Source organism: Talpa occidentalis, unplaced genomic scaffold (genome assembly GCF_014898055.3).
Source record: "Talpa occidentalis isolate TD23 unplaced genomic scaffold, MPIMG_talOcc4v2.1 talOcc4.8, whole genome shotgun sequence".
Lineage (NCBI taxonomy): Eukaryota > Metazoa > Chordata > Mammalia > Eulipotyphla > Talpidae > Talpa > Talpa occidentalis.
In genome coordinates this window covers 77,223,279-77,250,965 of record NW_023605194.1, presented here as the reverse complement: position 1 = coordinate 77,250,965, position 27,687 = coordinate 77,223,279, and the positions used below count along the sequence as shown (strand labels likewise).

Sequence of the window (27,687 nt, the reverse complement as noted above, 5' to 3'; positions counted from 1 at the left end):
GGGGTGCAAGTTCCTGAGATCTGGGATGGCTGAGTCTCACCATCTTTGCAGGAATGGGCCCTGGGTTCCCACCAGCACAGTTTGCAGGGTCTGCCCAGTGATTTCCTTGACCTGGGCAACATCTTATGCCTCCCTGGTCCTAGCAAGTCGGTTTTGCTGTGGTGGGGACTGCAGGAAGTCCGTCAGGGTCCTTAGTTGGGGGTATCCAAGCCCTTGGGGCAGCAGCTCTACCAGCCCCACCCCAGGCTGGCCGGTGCTCTGCGAAGTGGGGGTGGGTAGACCAGCTGCACCTCTCATCAGTAACTCTATCTTCTATTCTTAGGCCTCCAGTGCCCACCTTCAGAGTAGCCAAAGAGGACCTGGACGATGGCAGGTGAGAGAAGGGGTCAGCTCCCCTCCCCCGCGAGGAGGGGAGGCTCAGAGATCTTTGCATGCTCAACTGTCTCTGATTTTTTAGTTTCAGCTGTGGGTTTTGATTTGTTTTCCTAAATAAAGGTGCAGAGCTCCCTCCCCAACATGGACCCTGCTTTCCAGAAAGAACATTTATTTCCTACTGGCCTTTCTCCAGCTTTTCCCCAGTGACACTCCTAAGATCTTCCCAGCACCCCTCTCCCCCTACTTCCCAGGGGCTCCATTCACACTGCTGAAGGATGCAGCCCAGCACTGCTCAAAGGCAGGGGCTTTGACCAACCCGCTGCCAGCCCAACACGCGCCCCCCATTCCCACCTCCCCCCCCACCCCCCGTGGGGAGTCAGAAAGGGGCTCTTGCTTCTTGAGTGAGTGAGTGGAGCCTTGATCCTGTTGAAGGGCCACCCACCAGGGAGAGTGGGGAGGACCCATCTCCCTTTCTCCTACTTTCTCCAGGGAAGCCCCTCAAGAAGTCCTCCACCCCTGGGGTGAGCACCCGGCAGCTGGTGGACGAGGTCCCCGAGGGATGCAGTGCACCTGATTTTGAGCAGAAGCCTGTCACCTTGGCGCTGCAGGAGGGTGAGGCCTGGTGGGACTGCCGAGAGGGGATGAGCTTCCTGCTGCCCCACCTCCACATCTCCCTACACTTGGTGACACCTGCCTGGCTCCCCAGGAGGGCAGGGGCCTGAGGAGCAGACTGGGTAAAGGGAGTGAAGACATACCATGGAGTGCTGCTGCAGGAAATATTTGGGGAACCAGGATAAGGAAATGCTAAATTGGGGACACGTAAGATTCATCAGGCCTTCTCTCCTCCCCTTTTTTAAATAGTTGCTGCAGAGAGGCCTGAAACATGGGAATTAATTTGGGTTCCCCCCAACACTTGCCTCCAGACAGGTGCACCCCAGGGACTCAGGAAGCCCATTCTAGAAGGCCACATGAGAAAAGTACCCAAGAAACTGGTGGGAACAAGGCTTATTGGGGGGGACAAGCATGTATTGGGGTTCTTTCCCCAACACTGGTTCCTGCAATAAATTTCACTTTGCAACATCCTGGTGTAAGAAAAGTAACAACATTCTGTTTTTCCAAACCTTACTCCAACTCCCAGTCAACCAGATCATGAGAAATTTGGAGGAGGCCCTTGGGTATTCATACTGCTCTCTAGGGAAACACTCCTGGTGGGAGGCTGAGGGGGTCCTTGAGGGTGAGCAGCATCCTGTCCAAGCATGGCGCATGGGGGGATTTTCTGAGACTAAAACCATGTGTCTGAGGACCAGCTGCCCTGGACCCAAAAATGATTCCTTTCCAAGGCATCATTCCCTCTAGAGTGAAAGTCAATGTCACCCCTCCTCATTTGAGGGGGGAGTCCTTCAGACTCCTTATTCTACCCACCCGCTAAGAGACACCCCGTCCCACCCCAAGTCCTGCCTGCCCCCTTTCACCAGAGCCAGTCCAGCAGCATCCTTCCAGGGGGCAGGGACCCAGGGATTGGCTTGTCTCTGGATACCTGATGTCCCCTTGGCACTTTTGGAGCCCTTGGTCAAGGGCACCAAGTCCTGGCACCCTTCTTGGAATGGGCAGTTGAAATCCCTAGCAGTGAAGCACCCAAATTAAAATCTCCACAGAGTACGCTGTTACCTGCCCCCAAATTGTCAAACTCCCTGCCTCTTGCTGTCACAGGCAAAAATGCCATCTTTCGAGCTGTGGTGTGTGGGGAGCCCAGACCCCAGGTGCACTGGCTCTGCAGCAGAGGAGCCCTCAGCAACTCCAGCAAGTACCAGATCTCCAGCCCCAGCGGCCAGGAGCAGCACACGCTGCAGGTAGGGACTGCAGCCCCCCAAGCCAGCCCTCTGCCCTCTTCCTTGTTTCGCGAAGGGCTCAGGGTGGCTGGGTCCCCAGAGGAGTGAGAGACTGGTGGGGCTTGAGGTTGCCAGGTGTGCACCTAGGGGTTCCCAGGTAGCTCTGCTGATAACCTGGGAGGCCATGGGGACCGGAGCCTAAGAAATCTGGATCTGGAGTCCGATTGCCTGGTTTTAGTTCCCAGCCCACCACCTTGGCCCTGGAAAGCTACTTACTTTTCTGTACCTCTGTTTCCCCATCTGTACAATGGAGTGATAACACCCACTTCATGGAGTTATGATGGTATGAAATGTTTCTGCAAAAAGTCTAGCCAGTACCTGATGCACTGAGCTCTCAGCCCATGTCAGTCAGTGTCAGGGACGGTCACAGCCACGATCACAGAACACCGGCCCTGAGCTGACCCTCTGATATAGATTAGGTAACTTACTCCTGACCGCTGACTACTTTTTGAGGTGTCATTATCCTCATAAATAAAGAAACTAAGGTGCAGAGAGGTTAGATAACTTGCTCCAGGTTGCACAATCCATAATGCAAATCAGCAATGGTATTCAGCCCTTGAGCCTTCAGATGTCCCAAAACAAGCTCTTTCTGCTACATCATGTTGCCCGGATGGCAGAGTTGGCACATCCCCCCATGTCCGAATATATGTCTGTCTGTCCTGATGAGGACTGTGAGGTTTGTGAAGACAAGGATGGTCTTTACACCCCTAACAAGTAGCCCCATAAATGGTCCTGCCCTTGGCCTCTCTGCAGATCAACAAGCTGACCGGCGAGGACACGGACCTGTACCGCTGCGTGGCCACCAACATGTACGGAGAGGCCGTGTGCTCCGCCAGGCTCACTGTTATCGAAGGTGGGCTCACCCGCTGTCCCTCCAACCCTGTGTCATCAGTCTCAGGGTCTCAGCCCTGGCTTTCTCCTCAGAGGGATCAGAGGCCATGTACCTGGGCAGAGGGTGAGGGATGAGGGGATGGGCCCAAGCCCTCAATTTACACACTAATTCCTAAGAATTAGGAAGGAGCGTACGGGGCAGGCACCTGCTGCAGACACTCTGAATGGTAGTTCTTGGCCAGTGGAGCAGTTTCTAGTCCTGGATCTTCTGTTAGCTCATCACTGGGCTTCATTTCCTTCCCTGGGTCTCAGTTTCTCCACCGGGCAGAGGATGCTTTCACAGGCCTACAGCAGAGGGGCAAACGGGTAATAGGTCAGATCCTTTCTTGGGATTTGTTTGCTTCTTCTTCTTTTTTTTTAAGGTTAGTTTATTTATACATATAAGAACTGGGGTACAGGCCAGAGCTGTGGTGAGGGGCAGTGAAAGGATTCACCAGAGACAGAGTGGGGAACAGAACAGACAGATCGACTGAAATACACTGCTGAGAAGCAGGCGAGCTAGGACAGGTCTGCTGCGCCATGTGGGTCACCTCACTGGCCGGGGATCGAACTCGTGCTGCAGTGACTGTGGATAGCTTCATAGGTTGCATCTTAACTCCTTGCGCCACCAGGGAGGCCCCCTGTTTGCTTAGTTCTTTGCACAGTGTTTCAAAAATTTTTAATTGATGAACATGAATAACTGGAAGGTAGATGTGACTTGGGAAAGCAGTTACTCTCTCAACTGGTTGTTTTGCCTACAAGTAACAGAAAGCCCCACTATGAGTAGCCCAAGAAATAAAGATGCTTCCTGGGTCCCAAGAAAAGATGGCGCCCAGGGCTCCGTCTGTCACTAGAAGCCAGTCTTCCCATCTCAGGCTCTGGCACCCTTCCCCTCACGGTCGTCAGAGGGCTGCCCGCAGATCCAAACTTCATCCACATTCAAGACAGGCAGGAGGGACAAAAGAAGGTTTCAGCTCCCTCTGGTTCTTTTCTCTATAAAGCCCCCCCTTTCTCAGAAATTCCCCAGAGACTCCTGCTTACACCTCAGTGGTCAGAGCCATGTCCATGGCTTCCCAGTTGCAGGAAGCTGGGAAGGCAGGTGTGGCCTTTTCAGCTTCGCTCGTGGAAGTAGGTGATGAAGAAGAAGCTGTGGAATGGCTGCGGGATCAAATAGCAGTGCTGACACATTTGGCACTGTGGGGTCTGGACCCTGAAATGGAGTGAAAGGAGCAGCTGTGTCCCTGCAGAAGTGGTTCTGGCTGTGGCGGTTGCCTTCTCCCTCAATTATGCTGCTTCCCTCCTTCAATTACGCTGTGTCCCATGGACACGTGCAGGGGCTCCCCTGTGTGAGATGGAACCTCCATCATGCTAAGATTCCAGGGCATCAAAGCTTTGGGTGGAGAGATCCACCCCCCACCCTGCTCAGCCCTTTAGTGGGGCTGTCACTGTACCTAAGAGAAGAGGGGAGGTCAGGGCCCACCATTCAGCCCTTTTCTCAGGGCACCATAACTGTGTCTGGCCTCTCTCCCTGCCTGTCCACATTAACACCTTCCTCTCCTCCCCGATGGTGCAGTTGGCTTTCGGAAGAATCGGAAGAGGCACAAGGAACCCCAGGAGGGTAAGTGGTCTTTGGTGGATGAGCTACTCCTTGCCTGGCCCTCTCCATCAAGCCAATCCCCCAAGAATACCTCATGATGCATCACAGTGGAAAGTCCACTGTTAGCCACAGAGCTCGGGGCCTCTTCCCACCGCAATGCTTCCCTTCCCATAGAAAAGGCCTGCATTAGCCCCTGAGACCCCCACACTGGCACTGGGGCTTCAGTCCTGCTTCTTTTCTAGATCTCAGGATGTCGCTGATAGACTTTCGGAAGATGCTGAAAAAGAGGTGGGTCTGGGCCTGTTTGTGGTGGGGTTGGGGGAGGAGAGTGGAGGCCCCCATGCACCTCTCCCCTGCTACTTCCACGAGAGCTGGTCTCGGCCCTTCCGTCCCCCTCAGCACATGCGGGACGCCAGACTGCAGGTGGGAGTGTGAGAGGGGAAGAGCGCTGGGCTGGGGTGTGGACCAAGCTCCATATCTTGAACTAATCATCTCTCTTCTCTGAGTCCTGATCTATGTGTTTATAAAATGTGGTGCCCTGCTAGAACAGTGATCAAGACTTTTTTTAATCAATCTTGTAAGTTAAAAAGTCTCCTAGGCTTTATTGAATGATTTGTGAATTGGGTAATGTCACATCTAGCGAGGAGAAGGCACTGCCTTCAAATAATGTTAAGCAACCAAACAATCCTCTTCCTTCTTCCCCCTCCTAACTAAAGGTGATTTGCCCCGAAGTCCACAGAGCAAGTTGTTAGGGCTTGAGTCTCCCTCTTGAAAGCTGGAGCCATGTGGCAAGCTGGAGGTGCCCAACCCTGGGTCCTTCCTGTCCCCACAGTGGTCAGTGCCACATCCCAGACCCTGCCCTTTCCTTCACTGCAAAGGGGCAGCTCCTCAGAACCTCTTGGGGTACCACAGCCAGCTTCTGGGGTTCCCCCAGGCCTCTGACTTACTGGTCCTGCTCCCCAGGGTCCCACCTCCTGCCCCAGAGAAAAAGATGGACTCTGAGCAGATTTGGCAACTGCTGATGGCCGCGGACCGGAAGGACTACGAGCAGATCTGCCTGCGGTACGGCATCGTGGACTATCGGGGCATGCTGCGCCGGCTGCGGGAGATGCACCAGGTGCAGGAGGATGAGGCAGCCCAGGTACCCTCACTCCCCACAGCCTGGCACCTGCAGTTGGTGGAGGCAGACCCCGGGATGGCGCAGACGCTGGGGGTGGCATGGGCCCTGGGGTAGCGCGGCCACAGGCCCACCGCCTCTAGTCCCCAGTCAGTATCCATCTCAGGACCCAGTTTCCGAGTGGTGTCCTGGCTCTGAACCTGTTCTTACACACACTAAATTCTAGGACTTTGGCAAAGTTGGAGCCTCTTGATTTCCTTATTTGTGAAATGAGTCGGGTGGTGCTAACCTCACAGGATTATTGAGAGAATGAATGAAGGAATGTTCTTAAAGCTCCCAGCCTAGTGTCTGACATTAATAAGGACTCAAGTCAACTGCGTCACCACCATCATCGTCATCACCACTGTCGCCTCTATCCTTATCCATGTCATCATCGTCACCAGCCCTTGGGTGCCTGCCTTGTTTCAAAAGGCCCTGGGGAAAGGTCTGTCTGTTCCCATGAGCATTCTTACCCCAGGGTCTTGTAAACTGTGCAGGAAGTTCTGTTCCTGTGCCTAACCTTATATTTGACTTTTTTTCTGGAAACACAAAGCGGCTGGTTTTGAATATACTGCAAGTAGTTTTCCCCACTGTGAGTTGGCTCATCAGACCTGCCTGGGGATCAGGTTTTCTCCTCTGAGATTTCTCACCTGCTCTGTTCTGGCAGCACGGGTGCGCACAGGGGTGCTCTGCTCTCTGTTGGGTGGCGCAGTGACCAGCAGAAAAACATTGCAGATTCTTGGGGTACCTGGATACCTGGGGTCCCCCTTGCTTGTCTTCCTGACTCTTGTTGACATTCCTTCCTCACAGGCCTTAAGTCACTCATTTGTAAAGGGCTCAACTGGGATGTCAGGGGCTGGGGTCTGGGAGGTCAGAGGGCTCTGCAGAGCCATGGCAAGCTCCCCTGCTGGGTTTCTCTTCCCCAGTATGTCAACGCTGTCTCCAACTTGAGACACATCAAGGTCACCAAGGAGGGCGTTGCAACATTTGACCTGGAGCTGGACCTCAAGGATCCTGAGAGCAAGGTTTACCTGTATAAGGTGAGGCTGGTGGGGCTGTTGTGGGAGGACCTGGAGGAGATGCCTCTGGTCTGGGGAGGAGCTGTGGGGCCCATGGATCCCTGTGGGAACAACCCTGACATCCCCTGTAATTCCTGGATGGAGTCAGGTCAACCCTTCTGAAGACAGTCTACAGAGATCTCTACCTCTTATTGAGCAAACTGGCTCTCCAGCCAGGGCTTAGGGGTACAAAGAGGGTTCTGAGAAGGTGTGCCCCAACCCCTCTGAGCTCTCTCTGCAGAGATATGACAAATCCCTGGGTTCCAGTAAGCGTGGGAGCCGGGGTAAGTGTAGGGGGAACAGACAAGGTTGACTCCAGTTCTGTGGCCAAACTCATCCTGGGTCCACCACTTAATGGCTGTGTGACCTCAGGCAAGAGGCTTAGCTCCATGGTAACTCAGTTTCCTTATCTGGGAAATGAGGCTATTATGGAAATGATCAGCAAGATGGTACCTGAGTGGCCTCTCCCTTCACCTCTGTTCCTGCCTGCTGCCCCACAGCCCCAGCCTAGCTCTACCTGTCCCCTCTGTTGCCTTGCTATCCACAAGGATGGCTCATCTCTCTCCCCTCCTTCAACTCCCCTTGAGACCTCCACCAAACACCCTGTGGAGATGTTGTGTTCCCCACACAGGGGAACCCTGACCCTCTTTTCCTTTCCTTTTGCCCCAATTCTAGCTCTTTCTAACACACATTATATTATGTACTTATGATGTTGATCATTTGTCATCGCTCCCATAGAATTTGAGCTCCCTGAGGGCAGGAATCGCTTTTATCCCCAGTACCTGAAGCAGTACCTGGCTACGGTGACTATTTGGCCAGCAGAAAATCTATTGACAGCTTAGTGCAAGTGGCCTGTGTCTCCATTACTGGGCTTTGCACCTCCACAAAGATCAGAGAGGACCCTTGTTCCTCTGAATGAATGTGCTGGGGCCTCCAGGCCATTGGTGTGGCCTCCCTGCCCCCTGCTAACTTGGAGGGCCGCTGGGTAGTTCTACTCTGATCTTCAATGTATGGCCACCCCAGGTGCCGCCTGCATAACCCTTGCCCATGACTTACCCTCTAAGAGTCAAGGGCAGTCCTAGAGCATTCATTCGCCTCCACTTCTCACCCTAGTTCCCCTGTCCTCCGGGCCTGGGTCCCTCCCCCACGGCAGCACCCACCTACCCCTCCCTTCAAGGCTCCAGGAACATATGGCCTGGTGCCTGGGCCAGTGGGGAAAAAGGGGTGGGCCAGGAGGTGCTGGGGTCCTGCTGGGGCCCTGGACCCCTCTTCTTTTTCTGGCCTCAGGATGGTGAGATGATCCCCTATGGCTCAGACAACCTGACCAAGCACTGTCTGCGGCGACTGGGGAAGCGCTACCACTTCCAGATCCGGGACCTGCGTCCCGAGGATACCGGCCTTTACCAGGTCAAGGTGGAGGGGGCTGAGGTCTTCTCCACAGAACTAGAGGCTGCTGGTGCGTGGGCTTCCCTGCAGAAGTTTGAGTGGGGGAGATGAGTGCGGGGCCATGTGAGTGCCACGCGTAGGGTGACATGGCCCCCGTGGCAAATACAGCTGGGGAGAGGAATGCATGCCCAGCTGGTCTCTTTTCCCAAAGGCTTGGATCCAAGGCCTGGGATCTCTTAGTTGAGCTCAGCTCTGCTGAGTGTCAGTCACAAAGAACGCACCTGCCAAACCTGCTCACAGGTCTCTGCAGCAACCGACCATTTTCAGATCAAATCCAAACTAATTTCACAGCCTCCAGCCAGGACCTTGTTCCTTTTTGATGCAGCCCCCACCCCAGCATCTCCACCGATCAGGCACTCCTGTGCCCGCCACCTACTGCTGCCCAGGGGCTGTCCCTTCCTCCTTATCCCCTACCCACGAGGGCTTGTCCACATCACCCCAGCGCTTGCCAGCTCGGAGGGGCTCTGGGAGGGAGAGAGGAGGCCTGGGGTGGTGGGGGGAGTTGTGGGTGGGAAGCTCAGAAAGAACAATCATTTGGGAGAATCAAGTTGAGGATGTAGGAAGTGGGGAGGTGTGCAGAGGCCTGGCCTGCTGGTGGGGGTTGGAAGTGCCTGGGGCACGGAGGTGACCCCTCCACGGGAACACGAGGAGTTTGTGGCTGAGCTGGTGTGAACCTGGGATTTCTGTCCCCACTTGGTCAGACTGTCACACTGATGTCCCCTCCCTGCTTCCTGGCAGCCATCCCCTCCAGAGTGGTGGTCCCGCTGGCCACAGCCCGCTGTGAGGAGCAGGGCGATGCTGTCTTCGAGTGCACCCTGTCCAGCCCCTGCCCCAATGCTGCCTGGCATTTCCAGCACCGGCCGCTCCTGCCCAGCCCCAAATATGAAGTGTTCGTGGCCCCCGATGGTCTGACCCACCGGCTGGTTGTGAGGAGAGCTGACCTCTCAGACATGGGCCTCTACTCGCTGGGCACTGGGCTCCACACCTCCAGCGCCTGGCTGGTGGTTGAAGGTGAGTGCTTCCCTCCTCCCCCTCCCCCTGGCTCCACCAAAGCAAGTTCTCAGAGCTAGGGAGGGCCTGAGGAAGTCAGAGCAATGGGGCTCCCTTTGGTGATTTCCGTACTCTCGAGAATGGGGAGGGCTCCTCAGACCTGGCCTTGACCCACTCAGTGCAGGCTCTTCTCACCAGCCCTGGCCTCTGGAGCTGCATCTTCATGAGCTTCTGGAACTTCTCTCTATCCCAGATGGCCCTGGGGCCCAGGTTCATGGATGGGGTAGCCCCAAGCCAGACCAAGGAACATCTTTAAACCCCATAGGGATTTGGGTTGAAGGTGACCCCAGGAAACTAATTTGGACAGAGGGCGAGGGGAGCTTTAAAAACCAATGCAACTCTTCATTCTAGTTTGATAAGGAAGTGATTGTGGCTTACACAATTTCTCCCCAAATCCTCAGGGGCTATGTGGCAGGATGGGGTGGCCCTTGAGTATAGGCCTGGAGGAGGTGATGATGGGACTTATCCAGAACGAGGTGGCACATTCTGGCTTCCTCCTATCCCCCTCCCTATACCGGGGAAGCTGTGGGCCAAACAGAGCAGCTGGGGACAGACAGACACCCTGACCTGACCTGACCTGACTTCGTGGATCTTTCCTCTTTCTCTCTATGGGGTGTTGACCTCTCACCCAAGCTGGGAAGGATAAAGGCCTTCTGACCGCAAAGGCTGACCACCAGCTGCTGGCACAAGGAGCCCAGGCCTCAGAAGTAGAAGGTTCCAGGCATATCAGTGGCAAGAGAGGGAAACCCAGACAGCAGGGCTCGGGGGCCTCCAGTGGGGGTTCCCTTAAAGGGGTGGGGCCTGCTTCTGGACCACAGTTCACAGCCAGCCTAGACAAAAGTGGCCTTGGTGAGCATGGCTGCTCCTTGATGAGGAGTGAGGGGATAGCTGACTCAGCCTGGGGGCCTGGGCAGGTGGGAAAGAGCTTTCTGGAAGTAGAGGGAGACAGAATCACTCTTTCTGGGGAAAATGAGCCCCACAGAGAGGGAGGTTCCTTTCCAGAGAGGGCCCAAGGACAGGAAGAGGGCCCAGAACCAGGGCTGGGTCTCATGGAAGGTCAGCAGCAACAAGATCACGGCAGGGACAGAGACAGGAACAGATGCGGGGGCATAGTAGGAGGCTGGGAGGCTGGGTCTGGGCCCCCTCAGATTGCAGGACTGGGGAGCAACAACAAAGAAAAGGGGCACAGAGAGGACAGTGGAAGTCAGCCAGCCAGACAAGACCAAGGACCTCTCTGGGGTGTTCACTTGGCACCTGGGATTAAAAAAAGGGCCCTGCAGGGACCCCAGTCTAGTACTGTGATTTCTTGGTCAGAAGGGGAAGTGATGTTGAAGAGTTTGCAGGAGGAGAACCTGAGAGAGCTAAAGAGGGGTGATGATCTAAGCAGAGAAAGGGCTAGAGGAGCAGCAGGGGCAGTGTGGGGTCGCTGTATGGGCCCTGGGGAAGCCAGAGATAGTGAGGGTGCAGGAGGTCCTGGTGCCCCAGAGTCCCCTGGAGGAAGAGGCCCTAACTGCAAGACCGTTGTGGGCCCTGGCTGCTGGGGCTCCGCGGGAGGCGGTGATGCTGACAGTGGGGAGACAGGGAGCTACTGGGACCCAGGGGAATCTCTAGACCAGGAGGCTGTGGGCCAGGACTTTCAGGCGTCTGGTGGCAGAAAATTCCTCCTGGAGCAAGGGTATCCCAAGGCCCAAGATGAAGGTTTGCTGCAGGAGGCAGGTACTCAAGGCCTAGGGGAGTCTGAAATTGGAGAAAGGGGCTATGAAACTAGCCCTGGAGGCCCAGGAGGTCCTGAGGGGGACACACAGGAACTCAGAGGAAGGGAGGGCCAGGACACAGCAGAGGCCTTTGGTCAGGCAGGGGGTGGGTCCGGAAGCCTCCAGTATCCCCAAGGCGGGACAATATGTCGGAGGGGAGCAGGTGGCGCTGGCAGAGTGGAGGCTGAGAGCACAGGTCCTGGGGATAACACAGGGTCCAGGCTCAGCAAAATTGGGGCCCATCACGGGCCTAGAGTGCTAGGGTCTGGTGGAGGGAAAGGGGGTGTGGCCAGCACCCTGGTGCCTGGGCTGATGGGGTCTGATCAGAGGGTGGATGTCAGAAGCCAGAGGCTAATTGCATCTCCTGGCCTGGGTGCTCAGGGGCCTCAGGGGACACGAGGAGACACAGATGGATTAAGAGGCCCAGGGGAAAAGGAATCTGAACCTAATTTCTGGGCTGGGTCATGGAGCTCCAGAGCCAAAGGGCCCAGGGGTGAGCTGGTCTCTGAGACTGGCAGAGGCGGCCTGGGAGGCATGGAATCTAGGCAAGGCCAGGGCGTAGGGTATTCTAGTGAAACAGGTCCTGAAAATGGAGCTGGGCTGGCAAGGAAAATGGGATCTAGCCGAGGCACTGGTGGTAGCATCGCTTCTGAGGCACCTGCAGGAGGGGGTGGTCACAGGCAGGGCTTGGGGGTGCCTGGGGTAATGTGGTCTGGGAACAAAGATGGTCATGGTCCTCCAAGAAGGGGGTCCGGGAGATTTGCTAGTCTTGAGAATGGCTCAGGTGGCCCTGAGGGAGGGCCCCTGGATAAAGCCAAGATGCTCCTAGGGGTCAAGGGTGCCTCCAGAGCCTACAGCGATGCCGGCCCTGGGGGATGGTGCTCTTCTGGTGGTGGCCTCAGGGCTCCTAGGGCAGCGGGAGGTGGGGGCAGAGGGGGATCCAGGGCCTCTGTAACAGTGGGAGCTGCTGGGGATGGACATGTGGGAACAGAACCAGGGGTCCCTGTAGAAATAAGGCCTTGGGGTCAGACTGGAGCTTGTGGGGGCTCCAGAGCCACAGGGACTCTGGACGCCTTGGGAGAAGGAGGCCCAGAAGATGGCTCTGGGGGTCCAGAGGCTGAGGAGCCAGGTTCTCTGACAGCAAGGGGTAAGGAGAGAGAGGGGGAAGGGACTAGCGGCCTTGGTGCCAGAACCTCTGAAACTGCAGCTGGCTCTGGGGGTGATGCTAGGCACCCGGAGGCACCAGCTCCTCACCCTGGGTCTGGTTCTGAGAGCCAGTGGACTCCTGGGTCTGGCAGTGTGCTGGGTGATGAGGCTGGATCAACAATTCCAGGGTCTTGGCAAACTGGAGACAAAACAGCTTACAGAGGAGGGTTAAGGGGTCTTGGGTCTGGAGGTCTGGGGCTAGGGGGTGAGGCAGGCTTTAGAGATGGTATTGAGGGTTCCGGGAGAAAGGGGTCAGCAGATGAAGTGGGTCATAGGAAAGATTTGGAAACAGGTTCAGGGGGTGAGACAGATTATTGTGGTGGTTTAGGGGGTCCTGGGACAATCAGATCTGGGGGTAAGGCAGATCATTGGGGTGGTTTAGGGAGTACTGAGGGAATGGGTTCAGGCAGTGAGGCATGTCATCAGAGTGGCTTGGGGGATCCTGGAAGATTCGGATCAGGGGGTGAGGCAGGTCATCAGGGTAGCTTGAGGGATCCTGGGAGAATTGGGTCAGGGGGTGAAGCAGGTCATGGGATTGGCTTGGGGGATCCTGGGAGAATCGGGTCAGGGGGTGAGGCAGGACATCGGGTTGGTTTAGAGGGTCCTGGGAGAAATCTGTTAGGGAGTAAGGCAGGCCATGGGGGTGTTTTGGGGAGTACAAGAGGGGTGGAATCAGGGAGTGAGATAGGCTATAGGGAAGGCTCAGGAGGATCTGTGGAAGCAGGGTCAGAGGGTGAGATGGCCCTTAGGGACAGTTCAGGGTCATCGGGACCAGCAGGCTCACTGGCTGGAGTGAGGTGTGAGGGGCCACCCGTCGGCCACGAAGCTGCGGAGCAAAGATCAGGATGCAGGGCCACGTCAGCAGAGCCTCATGGTGGCACAGGCACCAAGGATGGTTCAGGGAGGAGCAGAGGAGCAGGGCTTGGGGAGGGGTCAGGTCCTGGGGTGGGCCCTGGCAAGGCTGCAACGCTGGCCACTGTAGACGGCCCAGCACCCAGGGACAGCCCCAGGGCCTTGAGCTGGCTGGGGACTCAGGGAGGACATTGCCTTTCAGATGGGCAGGGTTTTGGGGGCTCTGGACCCTCAGGAATCCCTGAGGAGTCGGGGGCCATTGGCTCTCAGGGAAAACCAGGTGACAGAGAGTGGCAAGATGGCGCTGGGGTTCCCCAGGCTCCTGGGGACAGAGACTCTCCCAGTAGGGAGGGGTGGTATGCAGACCAAGCAGGGGGTGTGCAGCCTAATGGGCTTCTTCAGGGCAGGGGGGCTGTGGAGGAAGAGACCTGGCTGGGGACAGCCCTGCCATCTGGACATGAGAAGAACTCCTGGAAAGCGGGGTCAAGGACAACAGAGAGCAGCAGTGCTCAGGGCCCAGGGGGGTTGGCACCTCAGAAAGGGGGGGACTCACTGCTGGGAAGCAGCAGGCTAGAAGCAGAAGGGGGGCATGCAGCAGGGTCAGGTCAGGCTCTGGACAGCAGTGACATGCTCGGGGAGAGGGGCACGTGGCCCTTAGGGTCTGCAAATGGGCCAGGGGTAATCCGTGCTTGGGCGCCAGACTTGGAAAACCAGGGGTTAGACCAAGGTGGTGTAGGTGGTGGGCACCAGCCCACAAGCTCCAGGGCGTCCTATTCTCCACAGGAGAAAGAAGGCACTTTTGGGGGGACCCACATGGGGTCGGGGGGCTCAAGGGAGCCAGGAAGGTGCTCAGGCCAAGAGACAGGTGGGTGTCAAGACCCCTGGGTCCTGGGGAGCGAAGATTCAGGTCCTGGAAGGGGCAGGTTTAGTGACCCAGGGGACTCAGGTGTCCTGGATAAGGAGATTTCCCACAGGGGGAAGTGTCTCACCCCAAAACCTGGGGATTCAGGACCTCAGGGAGCCTGGGAAGGCCTAGATGGTCCCTTTGGAAGAAAAGACCTTGGAGACAGATCAGGGGGCACTCAGAGCCTGGGCTCTCAGTTAGGCAAAGGACGAGGAGGAAGAAAGGGGTTGCTGGGGGCTAGGATAGATAAGACCCAATGTCTGGGGACCCTAAAGGAGAATGATGGATGGAGACCGGGGTCTGAGAGGTCAGACATGAGGCCTGGCCCACCCAGGAACAGGTGTCAAACACCACCAGGCGCCGAGGCTGGAGCAGCAAGCAGAGGGGGGGCAGTTGAAGCCAGAGGTGTGGGGCGGCCACCTGCAGGAGGGAACAGAGGGCCCCTGGAGGAGGCTCCATGTGAAGGCCCGAGCCAGGTGCCCCTGAGTGATCTAGGCTGCAGAAGAAGGAGCAAAGAGGACAGGTTGGGCGTCTACAGCGAGGGGAGGAAGGCCACCCAGAGTTCCGGATCCAGATACCAGCCTGGCACTCGCCGATTCTCCAAGGAGGCCCCAGGTAGGTATTTCTCAGCCAGGCTGGCTCCCTGGAAACTGGGATGCCTGAATGATTTGGTCCCAATTCTGCCTCCAGTCCAGGAGTTTGTCCCTGCAGGGCCCCCCATTTTTAGGGACGTCTTCCCAGTTCAGGAAACTCCAAAACATTGGTCTTGGAATGGCTGTGGACTGTCTATGGGTTACCCAGACTTCCCTTTTCCCCCTCCATCCACCTGGACCCTGCATCTCCTGGGGACCCACAGCCCTGCTGAGAAGAATGTGAGGTGTGGCTTTGGCACTGGCTGAGTGTGGTGTCCTCCTGGGTGCAGTGCAGGCCTTGGCCTGGGGGTGTGGCCTGGGGGGAATCTCTAGGTGACAAGACCTCAGTCCCCTCTGTATCTTCCAGGCCTCACAGGTATCTTCTCTCCAGGCCTAGCAGACACGGATGTACAGCAGGGGGAGCCCACCGTGCTCTCCTGCACCCTCACCCGTGGCCTGGGGCCTTGGGCCTGGCTTAAGGATGGAGTCAAGGTATGCCGCTACCCCGCATCTCGGCGGGTAGAGAGGGATGGGGGTAAAACAGAGTAGAGGGGAGTCTTTACAAGAAAGAGTCTTCATTTTACCAATGCGCCCACCCTGGGAACAGTTTAAACAGCCAACACGACGTATTTAAAATAAAACTGGGCTTTAAAATGGATCAGTACCCTGCCCTCTCCCCCCTCGACACGCCCCTCGCCCTCCTTCCACCATCCCAGGGGAACTTTCCTGTCTCAGCACCTGTTGCTTTCTCCCCGCCCTTCACCCTCACGGCGGTGCCATCTCAGCCCAAGCAGGAGGGACCTCTGCCTCATCCGAGCCATTGGTTCAGAGGAAGGATGTCCCCTGGTTTGGGACACAGGCCTGGGCATCAGCAGTTTCAGGCGCCAGCTGTGCCGCGTACCCCTTATGTAGTCTGGGCTCCCTCATCTGTGCCATGGGGCTCCTCAGGGCCTGCTTCAGGTGATGACAATTAAATGAGCTGCTAAATATGGAGATGAGCACCCGCTGCCAACGCCCGAGGGTCATGTTCCAGATGCTGCGGCTGTGAGGTGGCTGTGAGGTGGCTGCAGTTGAGCTAGAGAAGGGCTCGGCTTAACCAGCTGGATGGGGAGGGGTGGGGGGCTGGGAAAGGGTGGTGGCTGGGGGGATCACCGCTCCTGCTGTGGCCTTGTTTCCAGCTCAGTGCCCAGGACGGAGCGGTCTTTGAGCAAGATGGTCCCGAGCCCAGGCTCCTCACTGGCCATGTGCAGGGTCCCCAGGCCCGGAGGTACACCGCAGCCGGCGGCCAGCAGAGCAAGGCCTCCCTGACCAGCCAGGGTGAGGCCCGCCTTGCCCTTCCTGCTCAGCAGTCTCTCACCAGGAATCCTACTTTGCTTCTTAACACCCGCATGGGGGGCTGCTCTGCTGCCAGCAGCTGATCTCACCTCAGTCCAAGAAGATAATTTTAAAAAACCAGCCCACCCCTCCCTACTCAAAGTGTCCATAAGTCCCCACTCTGCCCCTCCTGCTGTTGCTCCCTCTCTTAGCCCTTATGAAGTAGGGAAGGTGCACTTTACCCAGCCCCAGCTTCCTTCTCTGGAACCTTCTTTCCCCACCCCAGACCTTCTTTGACTCCCTTGCCCTGTATACCCCCAGGTCCCCCCATCCTTGCTCCAGAGGTGACAGAGAAACTAGAAGAACCACTGGTGGTCAAGGCTGGGCAGCCAGTGACAGTGAAGATACCTTTCCAGAGTCATCTCCCCGTTCAGGCCGTTTGGAGAAAGGATGGGACCCAGGTGGTGGGCAGCAGCAGCAGGGGAGCCCAGGTGACCCTGGGGGACAGCTTCACTCGGCTGGGCCTCCCAAGTGCCAGCAGGAAGGACGGTGGCCAGTACAGCGTGACGCTGAGGAGTGAGGGAGGCTCTGCTCAGGCCCAGCTCATCCTGCAAGTCCTAGGTGCCCTGGCAGCCCCCTCCCCAGCAGGCCTCCCAGCCTGGGCTCCATCTTCATCTGCATGCTGTTGAAGAGTCCCCCTCCCTCCCTCCCTTAGATTGGTTTGGAAGAAGCATCTAGATAAGTGAAGGGAGGCCTTCCTGCAGGGAGGAGGGGCTGCTGTGCTTCTGTGAGGAGAAGGCTATCACACTGGCTGGGGGAACCCTGGGTGGGAAACCCCAGCCTTGAGTGGTACCAGCCAGGTAGGACTGCCTGTGAGCAGAGGCTGCCCAGATGCCCATGCCGGCCTGGACGTTGGGTTGGTACCAGTCAGGCTAGTGCAGTCCACATCACATTCCTGATGGCAGGCTGATAGGGGGGATGTCTGGCACCACCTGCCCCAGCTCCTCTGATGCCCCTTCTCTTTCCCCTTCTCTTGGCGGGTCCCCAGACAGGCCCCAGCCCCCACAGGGTCCCCTGGAGCTGCAGGATTGCCAGGGGGCTGGGATCTGCCTCCGCTGGCGGCCTCCCCAGGATGACGGGGGCCAGGCAGTGGAGCACTACATGGTGGAGAGGCGGCAGGTGGGCAGGAGCACGTGGTTGAAGGTGGGCGAGCCCCCGGCAGACAGCACCACTTTCACCGATGCCCGCGTGGAGCGGGGCAGGAAGTACACCTTCCGCGTGCGGGCTGTGAGCGCCGAGGGAGCCGGGGAGGCCCTGGAGTCTGAGGAGGTGCTGGTGGCTCCTGAGGGTGAGAGGATAGGCTGAGGTTGGGCTACAACACTCCTGGGTTCCTCACTGTGCCCGGAAGCTGGGGACAGCAACAGTGCCCAGGGGTCTTAAGGTCCTTCCAGGGTGCAATGGAGACACCTTGTCTCAGCTTCATCTGGGATCGGACAGCCAGAAGAGGAAGCAGGACTGATGGGGTCTTGGGAAGGGGATGGGCATGCAGTGTCTCTCTCAGGACCCCAAGTGGGACTGGCATCGTGCCCATGGCTGTCTCCAGTGTGTAGCAACTCCCAGAATGCCCAGCCTGGCTCTGCATCTGGAGAAAAAGTGCTTCTCTGCTCTCCCACCATTCCTGCTCTGCCAGAACAGGGCCCCAAAGCAGGCAGACACAGACCCCATCCCTGACATGCCCCAGGAAAGAACAGAGTGTACCCCACTTTTCCCCCAGGACGTCCCAGAGCTGGCACATTGCAGCAGCCACTGACTGACCAGCACCTTCTCTGCCACAGCTCTCCCCAGACCCCCTTCCACCCCAGCTATCCTGTCAGCCTCCAGCCAGGGCATCGGCCTGACGTGGACAGCGCCTCAGGGACCTGGCAGTGCCCACATCACAGGGTACCTGATTGAGAAGCGCCAGCGGGGGAGCAACACCTGGACAGCAGTGAACAAGCAGCCAGTGCCTGGTGAGCAGCCCCAGCAAGGCTCCCCAATGTCCGGGCCCCAAAGCCAGAACCCCCCCAGGATCCTGCATTCTCATCCTGCCAGATGGGTCCCCCCAGGAGGTTTTGCCCCCTGGAGGACACTTGGCGATATCTGGAGACATTGTTGCTTGTCGCCATAACTGGAGGGAGCCGCATCTCTTGTGAGGAGGCCAGAGATGCTGCTGCACACACCACACCTGCAATACACAGGGCAGCACCCCTTCTGCCCCACCTCCCCACGCAAAGAATTATCTGGCTGTAAATGTCAAAAGTGCTGAGGCTGAGGAACCCTGGTCTAATACGAGTTTCAGGACAGGCCCCTCTCCTCCTGGTCTTGCCTTCAGACACTCCATTCTCTCTAGATATTAGTTAGTTTCCTCATCCATTAAATGGGGAGAAGTGCCCCCTACCCCAACTTGTAATCGCCAAGAAACTGCTTTCTCAGATCAGAGAGAGCTCTGAAAAGCCCGGGCTGAGTTTAGTAGAGGGAAGACAGGGTTCGGGGCTCTGAGCCTGGTGTGGGGGCCCAACTCTCAGGAGCTAGGATTTCTAGCCAGGGCTGTGCTGCTATGGGCTGAGCCCTCAGGGTTTCATTTTCCTCTTCTCTGGAAAGTGGGAGATGAATCAGGAGCATTCTTTCAACATCACTACCTAGTGCATCCATTTTATTTAACGATGACAACTCAGCAAGGCCAAGGGAAACAGGCCACCCAGCGAGTTCATGGCAGAACTGGCAGGGGCTTCTGGGGCCCTGACACCCCACACAGAGCTCTGTCCCTCTGGAGAAGAGCTGGCTGGCTGGGCGGGGGGGGGGGGTGTCAGGGCCCCAGGCAGGGCCTGTCTCCCCGTCGCCTGGTCCCACGGGTGGAACTAAGTGGGGTGGGCTTCTTACAGACAGGCGGTGGACCGTGGTGGATGTACGGCAGGGCTGCCAGTATGAGTTCCGGGTCACGGCCGTGACTCTCTCTGGTCCAGGAGCACCTGGCTCCCCATCAGATGCCGTCTTTGCTCGAGACCCCGTGAGTAAGTGGAACAAGCACTCAGGATGTGGTGTGGGGAGCTCGAAGCCAGTGGGCAGAGGGCAGTGGGCAGAGCCAGTGGGCCTTCCTGAAGGAAATGGCTAGGAGGACTAAAGATGAAGGTCCAAAGGCCTCTGGAGTGAGGTCTAGCTTAGGGGCCAGGGCGGGCATACGCCCTTCAAATGATATCAAGCAGGCCTGGGAGGGGGCAGATATTGGGGAATCACAAGAACTTTCTCCCAGGAGCTCTCACTCCTTGCCTCCTGGGCAGGCCAGTCCCCAAAGTAGCCCACGTATCCCAGGCCTGTCACCATCCACTCACCCCAGTGAGGTGTCGACATCCCTGCAGGGCAGGCAAGGGGCCATAAGGGAGCCTCACCATCAATTATCTGGTCAACTGATATCTGCTTGGTGGTGGGCTTTGTGCCAGGAACTCGGTGACTAAATCCTGGTCTCTGCCCTTGAGAAACTTCCAGTCCAGAAGAACATTTCCCTACCTGTAGTCTTGGCAACCTCAGGGACATTTCGAGAACAATAGACACCGTCTAATAAGAGTCCCATGATCAAGGATGTTTATGACATGTGTGGTATTTCAAAACCTTGCAGCAAAGAAACCTATGCTGCTTTGATCCAAATTTGCCAAATTTGTGTAGAGAATACCTCTTCCAAAAAACACCTGTCAAAAACTTCACTCCAAGGCATGCAGCTTCGCCACCGCTGCCCTGGATGACTCAGTCACCATGAGCGTGCCAGGAATAGGCATGGCGGGAAGGGCAGAGGGTTGGCACTGTCTGGCTGGGCCATGTGGGAAATACCTGTAGAGCCTTTGTATCTCTACAGGGCCCTCAGCTGTGGAACATTGTACAAGTTTAATTGTTAAGGGGCAGCCAAGTATTCCTTCTGGAAAGGGCAGTGTGGAAAGGAGGGGAGAGGGAGGGAAGGAGGTCCAGCCACCACCTTTCTGGGACCTTGCTACTAACATGGCCCACAGACCAGCAGAGACCTAGATGTTTGTTAGAGATGCAGGATCTCCCCCCAGACCTACTGAGTTAGGATCTGCATTTTAAACAAAGTCCCTGGTTGATTTGTGTACAAATGAAAGCTTGAGAAGCTCAGCCCTAGGCCTGTGGTTCTGAAACATCACTGTGCATTTGGAAACCCTTAGGGGTCTGAGCTTTTAAACACCCCAATGCCTTGGCTGCCCCCCACAGACAAGTGAACCAGAATCTCCTGAGGTGGGATATAGCACTAGTGTACATGAAACTTCCAGGTGATTCCAAGGTGCAGCCAGGTCTGAAGGCCAGAGTCCCAGGCTGCTGTGCAATTTTTTTTTTTTTAAGATTTATTTATTTATTTATACAAGCACTGGGTATAGTCAGAAGCGTGGGAGGGTGAGAGAATTCACCAATGCCAGAGTGGGGAACAGAATAGGCAGACTGACTGAAATACACTGCTGAGGGGAGCAGTGGGCACAGCAGGAGAGGTCTGTGCGCCATGTGGGACCCTCGCCAGTGGCTGGGGATCGAACAGGCTCTGCAGAGGCTACGGGCAGCTTCGCAGCCCAACACTCAACCGCTGTGCTACCAGGGGAGGCCCTGCTGTGCAATTTTAAAAGAACTTTTACACATGTCACAACTTTTGTTTGCTCCAAACTGTTGTGGGTAGGTAGGGAGAGTCTGAGTTATTATCGAGCACATTTACCAGGTGAAGAATAAGGAACATGGACCAAGGGCCTAAAAGGCAGTCTTGACAAGGAGCTTAGAGCTCACAATAAAAAGATACAGAATTCTCATCCTCAGATGGAGCCATCAACCCAAAGAGCAAATTTCAGTAATTATGGTTAGGGACAGAGGGCAAGCAGATTGCAATTGAGTGGAATGAGTTGGAGGCTTCCTGGTAGAGGAGGTATGTACCTGAGACTGAGTGCAGGATCGAATAAGGGTTTGGTTTCAGGTGAGAGCTTCAGCCAAGGTGAGAGACAGAATCTGAAGTGACAGAACCCCCCAGTCTCCCATAGGAGAGCTAAGGACTGTCCACCCTGAAGTGGCCTCCTTCTGAAGAGGGTGAGGCTACTTTTGACATTCCCATGTGCCTGGGCAGGACCGCCTGGACCAGTGAGGGATCTCCAAGTCACAGACACATCATCCACCAGTGTCACCCTGAGCTGGGCCCGGCCAGATGCCCAGGGTAAAGACGAGGCCCAGGGATACGTGGTGGAGCTCTGTGGCCCAGACAGTCTCCAGTGGAGCCCATGCCACTCAGGCACAGTGCCTGTCACCACCTACACAGCCAAGGGGTTGCGGCCCCAAGAGAGCTACTTGGTGCGGGTGACAGCAGTCAACGACGGGGGTCACAGCCCCGCCATGGTCCTGGACACCTTAGTGCAAGCCATGCCCCGAACTGGTGAGTGGTCTCCTGCCCATACCTTGAAGGGCTCTGCGCAGAGTCTGTGTACTTCCCGAGCCAGGAGCTCCTTCCTGGTGTCATGATATTCCGTTCATTGTCCGCCAATTGCCAGGCACTGGTCGAGGCAGGTCCTTTTAGAAATATTTCATCACAACTCATACAAATTTAACAAGGTTGATATTTTTATTCCAAATTTATAGATAAGGAAACTGAGGTCCAAGTACTTTGTCCAGGGCCTTACCCCTGGTCCATGCAGAACCAGGACCAAAGCCAGGCCCTGACTCCAAAACCCAGGCCTGCTCCAAGCATGGCCTAAGAGGCATATGTGCTACTCAGCCCATGTTCGGGTTTAGTTCATGCTCGGCTCAGGTTCAGGGTAGAAGACACCCCAGATTTCTGTGACCCACTAGGGCTTTCATCTCTGGAATCTGCTGGGTCTTTGACCCAAGCTGACCCTTCTACTCAGTGCAATAGTTGGGAGACTTGTCCCGTGCAAAGAGCACTGCCCCTGGAGCCCAGAATCCCTGAATCTGTCCTGGCTCTGCCCCTAACTCATTGGGGTCTCAGGCATGGCACTTCCTGCCTCAGATCAATGGTTACCTCAAAACAGAAGAGTTGGGTAGTTTTTCACTGTCCTCTATTCCCCCCTAAACCCTAGCCCTCTCCCAGGTGCCTTCCTTTTCTCAGCTTCCATCCTTCTCCTGCTTACCTCTCCCCACCAGTTCCTGCAGCTTGCCCCCTGGGCTCTACCCCAGCTTCCCCTCCTGTTCCCTCTGGCTGCATCCCGACCACAGCCCCAGCCCTGCCTAGGTGCTGACCTGGGCCTGAGGGCCTGCTGTGGAAGGAGGTGACACGCTGTTTGTATTCCAGTCTCTCCTAAGTTCCTCATGGACTCCAGCACAAAAGACTCACTGACAGTCAGAGTTGGGGACACCATTCGTGTGCCTGTCCCCTTTGTAGTAAGTATATCTAATGGGGTGTGGAGAGGGGAACCCAGGGTAGCCAAGGGAGCCAGACTCAGCCCTGTGGTTCTCTTTTCTTCCTTGCTTCTTTTTGGCTCCTAGTCAGTGATCTGGGAGTCAGGTCAGAGGTGAGGAAAGAAGGAGGAGGGTCCTCCCTGCACTCAGAGTCCTCACCTGGCCACCGGGTGGCCATTCTGCTCTGAGACTACACATCCCTCTAGTGGTAGCTTCTGGTACTGCAGGGCACCCACTTTCCTCTCCCCCTCCTCCCCTTGGGAATTCAGGGGGCCTGCAGTCTGCAGAGGTCCCTTGGACTTCAGGAAGACCCTCAACCAACAGCACCTGTCTCTGGATGTACAGCAGTGGTGGTTAGAAGCTCGGGCTGCCTGTGGTCACATTCTGGCATCACCACTCGCCAGCTGTTTGACTTTGGACAGACATGTTTATCTCTCTGCGCCCCAGTTGCCTTCACTATAAAATGGGAATAATAACAGTCACTTATCTCAAGGGTTTGTTCTGAGGATTCAAGGGATTAGTAATTGAAAACACGTAGATCGTGCCAGGCATATGGAAAGCACCCAGTATGAGTTCCCTATTATTGTTGTTGTTATTATTATTAAAATCATCATCTTTGTGTGGGAAGCGCAAAAGTGGCAGAACCAGATTCAAACCTATCTCTAGACAGCTCTCTTGCCTGCCTGTGTCTATGCAGGTGTCTCTTTCTTTCCTTCCCTTTTTTATATAATAAAACTGCCCCTTTGGATATAAAAAACAAACCAACCTATATCTAACCCAAAATTAGATGTTCTCAACTATCAGACCATAGCTGTGACAATGATGGTGATGAAGTAACTCACGCCGAGCATTTACTGCGTCCCAGGCTCTGCCCTTGTGCTTTCATGAGTAATGAAGTTCCTGACTTCTCAACCTGCCCCTGGGACACCGTTAGCATCCCCATTTCACGCTGTGCCAGCACCAAGGGTCTCATGGATATGGGCAACGTGGCCATGGGGCAACTGGACCCGCCTCCCCAACAGGTGCAGTCAGCGTCACCACTGTTCTGGGCCAGACCACTGAGACCTCCCTGGACTCCTGCAGGGATGCCCACATCACCCCCACATGGGCCTGCCACTGAGAGCCAGTTACACTCCCCTCCCCTGGAGTCTGTCCTGCTGCGTTCCCACTCTGGCCAAAGAGGCGCAGCTCTGATTATGTTTTCCTGCTCAAAATCTTTCAAAGCTGCTCGTTGCTTACAGAATACAATCCAGACGTCTCTACAGGTGCCTGTGAGGGCGCTTGACCTTTTTGCCCAGCTCCTCCCACCCAGCTTCCTCACTATCCCACTATGCCAGCCACACCCACTTGTTAGCCCCACACTTCATCAGCCCCTCTTAGCAGCAGACAGCTCCGCTCCTGGAGTGTGCTTCTCTCTACATTACCTTAGTCCACTTCCAGGTCCTCTCGCTATAAAACTTCCCTTTCCACATCTCCTTTCTCCTGCTGCCCAGGCTGGCCCCCTGCCTGAGGTGACCTGGCTGAAGGACGGCTTGCCCTTGCCTAAAAGAAGTGTGACCTCCACTGAGGACGGCCTCACCCAGCTCCTGATTCCTGCCGCCAGCCTATCAGATAGTGGCCTCTACACAGTGGTGCTGAGGGACCTGCGGGGCAAGGAGGCCACCTATAACTTCCTGCTGAGGGTGGCAGGTGAGGCAGCAGGGGTGGGGCCCCCACACTGGCGGGGACACACTTGGAGGTTCCCCTGGGCTTGGCCGCAGGCCTCAGCTGTCCTACCCTCTGGCTGTGCTAGGTAGCCACACCCTAGCCCTTCCTGTGTGCTAGAAGAGGGAGCGCAGGACATGCCGAGGGAGAGTCACTGCTTCATGTCTTCACTGTTGCCGCCTCAGAAACTTAGGAACAGTTTAGCCACTGGCCCTCGTGACTCCTCATTTTGAGTCAGTGAGCAAAAGCAGTCACCAGCGCATCCCCTGAATGAGTCTTGGGAAGTGCATCTATGTTCCTTGTGGGAGTTACAGGTCACCTTCCCTGGTGCACCTCTCACACAGTCCCCACCTGGAGAAGTTTCTAGAATACAGAACGGATAATCAATGAATCTGGGGATTCTGTGGCCTGGCCATATGAAAGTCCCTATCTGCCCATGCCCTGTGTCATTTTACTTACAAACCAAAATGAACTAAATTGACTCTTTTTGGAGACATTGTCCACCCCTCCGGCATAAATGTAGACCCCTGACCGGGCTCTCTGTGGCTCCAGCGCCTCCCCCCACCCACTTCTCACCCCTGCAAGACTGCATTCCCCCAGGATCCCCGACTGGGTTAGGGCCCCCAGCAGAAGCCCATGGGCATTTCTGGGTGTGCTGCTGGGTGGTCCCAAATGTGGCTCCCTCTGCCCCCTCCTGCAGCGAGCCCCCAGGCGCCTGGGCACATCCGCCTGCAGGAGAACGTGCCCGGGACGGTGACCGCTGAGTGGGAGCCCTCTCCGGACGAGGCTGCGGGCGTCCCGCTGCACTACACGGTGCTGACCCGCTCCTCAGCGCTGGGTCCCTGGCGCGAGGTGGCGGCCCGCGTCCACACCAACCGCTTCACCCTGCCGGGTGTGCTCCCCGGCCACGAGTACCACTTCCGAGTGGTGGCCAAGACCGAGCTGGGAACCAGCAAGCCCTCGGACACCACCTGGCCGTGGTGCGTTCCCCGGCGGCGGCGAGGTGAGCTCTGCGGGGTCGCTGGATTAGCACAGTAGTGGGGGGAGTGTCCGGGGGAGTTGGGGGGGGCGGCTGAGCTGGTGCGGGTGGGGGGTAGCCCTGGCAGCACTTCTCAGTGAACAGCTGAGGCCAGCCGGCTGCCCCACCTGCAATCTCTCCTGGGCCCTGACCTGGGGTGGGTCCCACGTTCGCTGGGAGAGCTGAGGGGCTGTGGGTAGCTGCTCTCCAGAAAGCCATGCTGCACTTGTTAAATCAGTGACGGGCAGCAGGTGACCCAAGGCTAATGTTTCTCTGAACACAAAGTGTATTTTGTAGTCAAATAGATGCAAACCTTGAACACATTCAGTAGGAAAAGCAAGTTCTACAACTGGTTGCATGATTTCATTTTTCCAAAAACGTCTGGAAAGTTCCACAGTTTGGTCATCCATAGGTAGTAAGATTATTGTTTTTATTCTTTCTCCTTTTGGTTCTTACTCTAATTGGCCGTAGTGAGTGTGTCCCCTTGAAGTTAAAAAAAAAAAAAAAAAGAAACAAGTCTTTTGAGTGAAGGATAAAAAGAGAGTGAAGCGTTTGACCTTAAGACTGCAGGCAGGATGTGAAAGGCGGGCCCAGGAGATGTTCATGTGGCCCCAGGAGCTTCCTACCTCATGGGTGCCTCAGCCAGCCCTTCCCACTCTGGCCACCCCCCCTTCCTCTCCACAGACAAGTTCAGAGTCCAGACTCCAATTTACCGGGGGCCTGACCTGAGCCAGAAGCCCCGGTTCCTGGTGGGCCTGCGGGCCCACCTGCTGCCCAGGGGCTGCCAGTGCTGCATGAGCTGTGCCGTGAGGGGCTGGCCCAGGCCGCACATCACCTGGTTCAAGAATGGCCAGAGCCTGGCAGGAAACCCTGATGTGTACAGCACCGATGTTTTGGGCGTGTGCTCCCTGGTCATCCCCAGCGTCTCCCTCAAGGACAGCGGCGAGTACAAGGCAGTGGCTGAGAACATGCTGGGTCAGGCGGTCAGCACTGCCACCCTCATCGTCATTGGTAAAGGTGTCTGCCCTGGCCGGGGTGGGGGGGAGAGGGGGAGAGCCACAGCAGCGGCCACCTGGTCTTCAGGGAGCTCCTGGGGGCCTATCTGCTCTAGAGTGATGGCGTGGGGTGGGGGGTCAGCACCAGGGCCCCGGGTTCTCCACCTGGCTCTGTCAGAACTCTGCTATATCACCTTCCCTCCTGCCCTCGCTTTGCCATCTCTAAGAGGCTGCATTTGAGCAGGATGTGGGATCACCAGCTCTCAGAGAGGGCTGAGTGTGAGCCCACCTTCCCACTATGGCCTTGCAGCACATTCCAGTCAAGCCGTTATGGCTTTCTCTGTGTTGCAGCTTCACGAATATGCAGTCACAAGCATTTTGTGCTCCCAAAGCCCATTCTCTCCTCTGTGATCTTTTAGTAAAACAAATAGCCTATGTTGGCTCAAAAACACCTTTTGCCAATAGTACTTAAAACATCTGTTTTGGAGAGAAAAAAAAGTACACCTTAAACATGGAATGGAAATTGGTGTAAAGGTGGCCCCCGTGCTGCACTGGGTGTCTCTTCTGTCTGTGATACTCAGGGACCTGGGAAGCCATTCTCAGCACCCTGGCCGGTGCCTGCACCGGGTGAAGGGGTGTCAGAGGTGGTAGGGACACCCCAGGGCCAGGGAGAGGCTTGACTCAGGCTTGGAGAGGACATGCTGGCTCTGGATTGGGACCAGTGCCCCCGAGGACACAGCAGCCAGGCTGACCTCTTGCTCCTTTGCCTTCACCAGTACCAGGTGTGTGGGTGGGGCGGCTGCACTTGGAGACCAGTAGGAACGTTCCAGCCTTGTGTCTTTGCAGAACCCAGCTGCTAGCCCTGTCTCCCAAGGTGGCCCTGCCTGGCTCAGCCACCAAGAGATGGATCTCGGGGATCCCAAGTGTGGAAGGATGGAAGACACCAGCAGTGGCGGGCGCTCCAGGCTGCTGGGAGTGAGGAGGCTCGGCCAGGAGGGCATGGAGGAAAGAAAAAAAAAGGAGGGGCTACTTAGCCTCAGTCCCAAGCCAAGTGACCATGGAGGTGACAGCATGCTCCCCACCCTTGCATATGGGTGTCTTTCTTCTTCACCTCAGGAGATCCAGAGAGAGCACATTGCAGTATGGAGGCCAAGACCTCATTTTCCTGTGCTGGGGCTTAACAGGAGCGCAGAAAGAATTGGGGGCTGTAAGACCACAAGAGGGAAGAGCTAAAGAGTCCTAGGACCTGGGGTCGGGGCGGGGGGGTGGGGGCGGCAGGGCGTCGCTGGCATGTGTGTTGCGGGGAGCTTTCTGTACCTTTCTTCATTAAAACATTATACCAACCGAGATACATCACTTGCAGATTAACTTGGGACTGGTGAGTCAGAGAAAATATTCCCAGTGCAGAGTGTTTCAACCAGGCTCCTGCTGGGAGGAT

General features: G+C 56.4%; 1 protein-coding gene across 1 annotated transcript; it reads left to right on the top strand.

The window, feature by feature from the left end:
• Window positions 1-338: 338 nt before the first annotated feature.
• On the top strand, window positions 339-26,880 carry IGFN1 (immunoglobulin like and fibronectin type III domain containing 1). Its single transcript, XM_037497727.1, has 24 exons — window positions 339-373; window positions 865-987; window positions 2,086-2,225; window positions 3,018-3,117; window positions 4,708-4,752; window positions 4,974-5,019; window positions 5,695-5,872; window positions 6,814-6,927; window positions 8,233-8,401; window positions 9,130-9,402; window positions 10,075-10,120; window positions 14,630-14,772; window positions 15,157-15,281; window positions 15,968-16,106; window positions 16,425-16,724; window positions 17,152-17,451; window positions 17,939-18,112; window positions 19,025-19,153; window positions 21,250-21,552; window positions 22,426-22,514; window positions 24,026-24,221; window positions 24,937-25,239; window positions 25,939-26,265; window positions 26,831-26,880. The coding sequence occupies exons 1-24, from the start codon at window positions 367-369 to the stop codon at window positions 26,878-26,880; spliced, it is 3,819 nt and encodes a 1,272-aa protein (XP_037353624.1). The 5' UTR covers window positions 339-366.
• The last annotated feature ends 807 nt before the right edge of the window (window positions 26,881-27,687 follow it).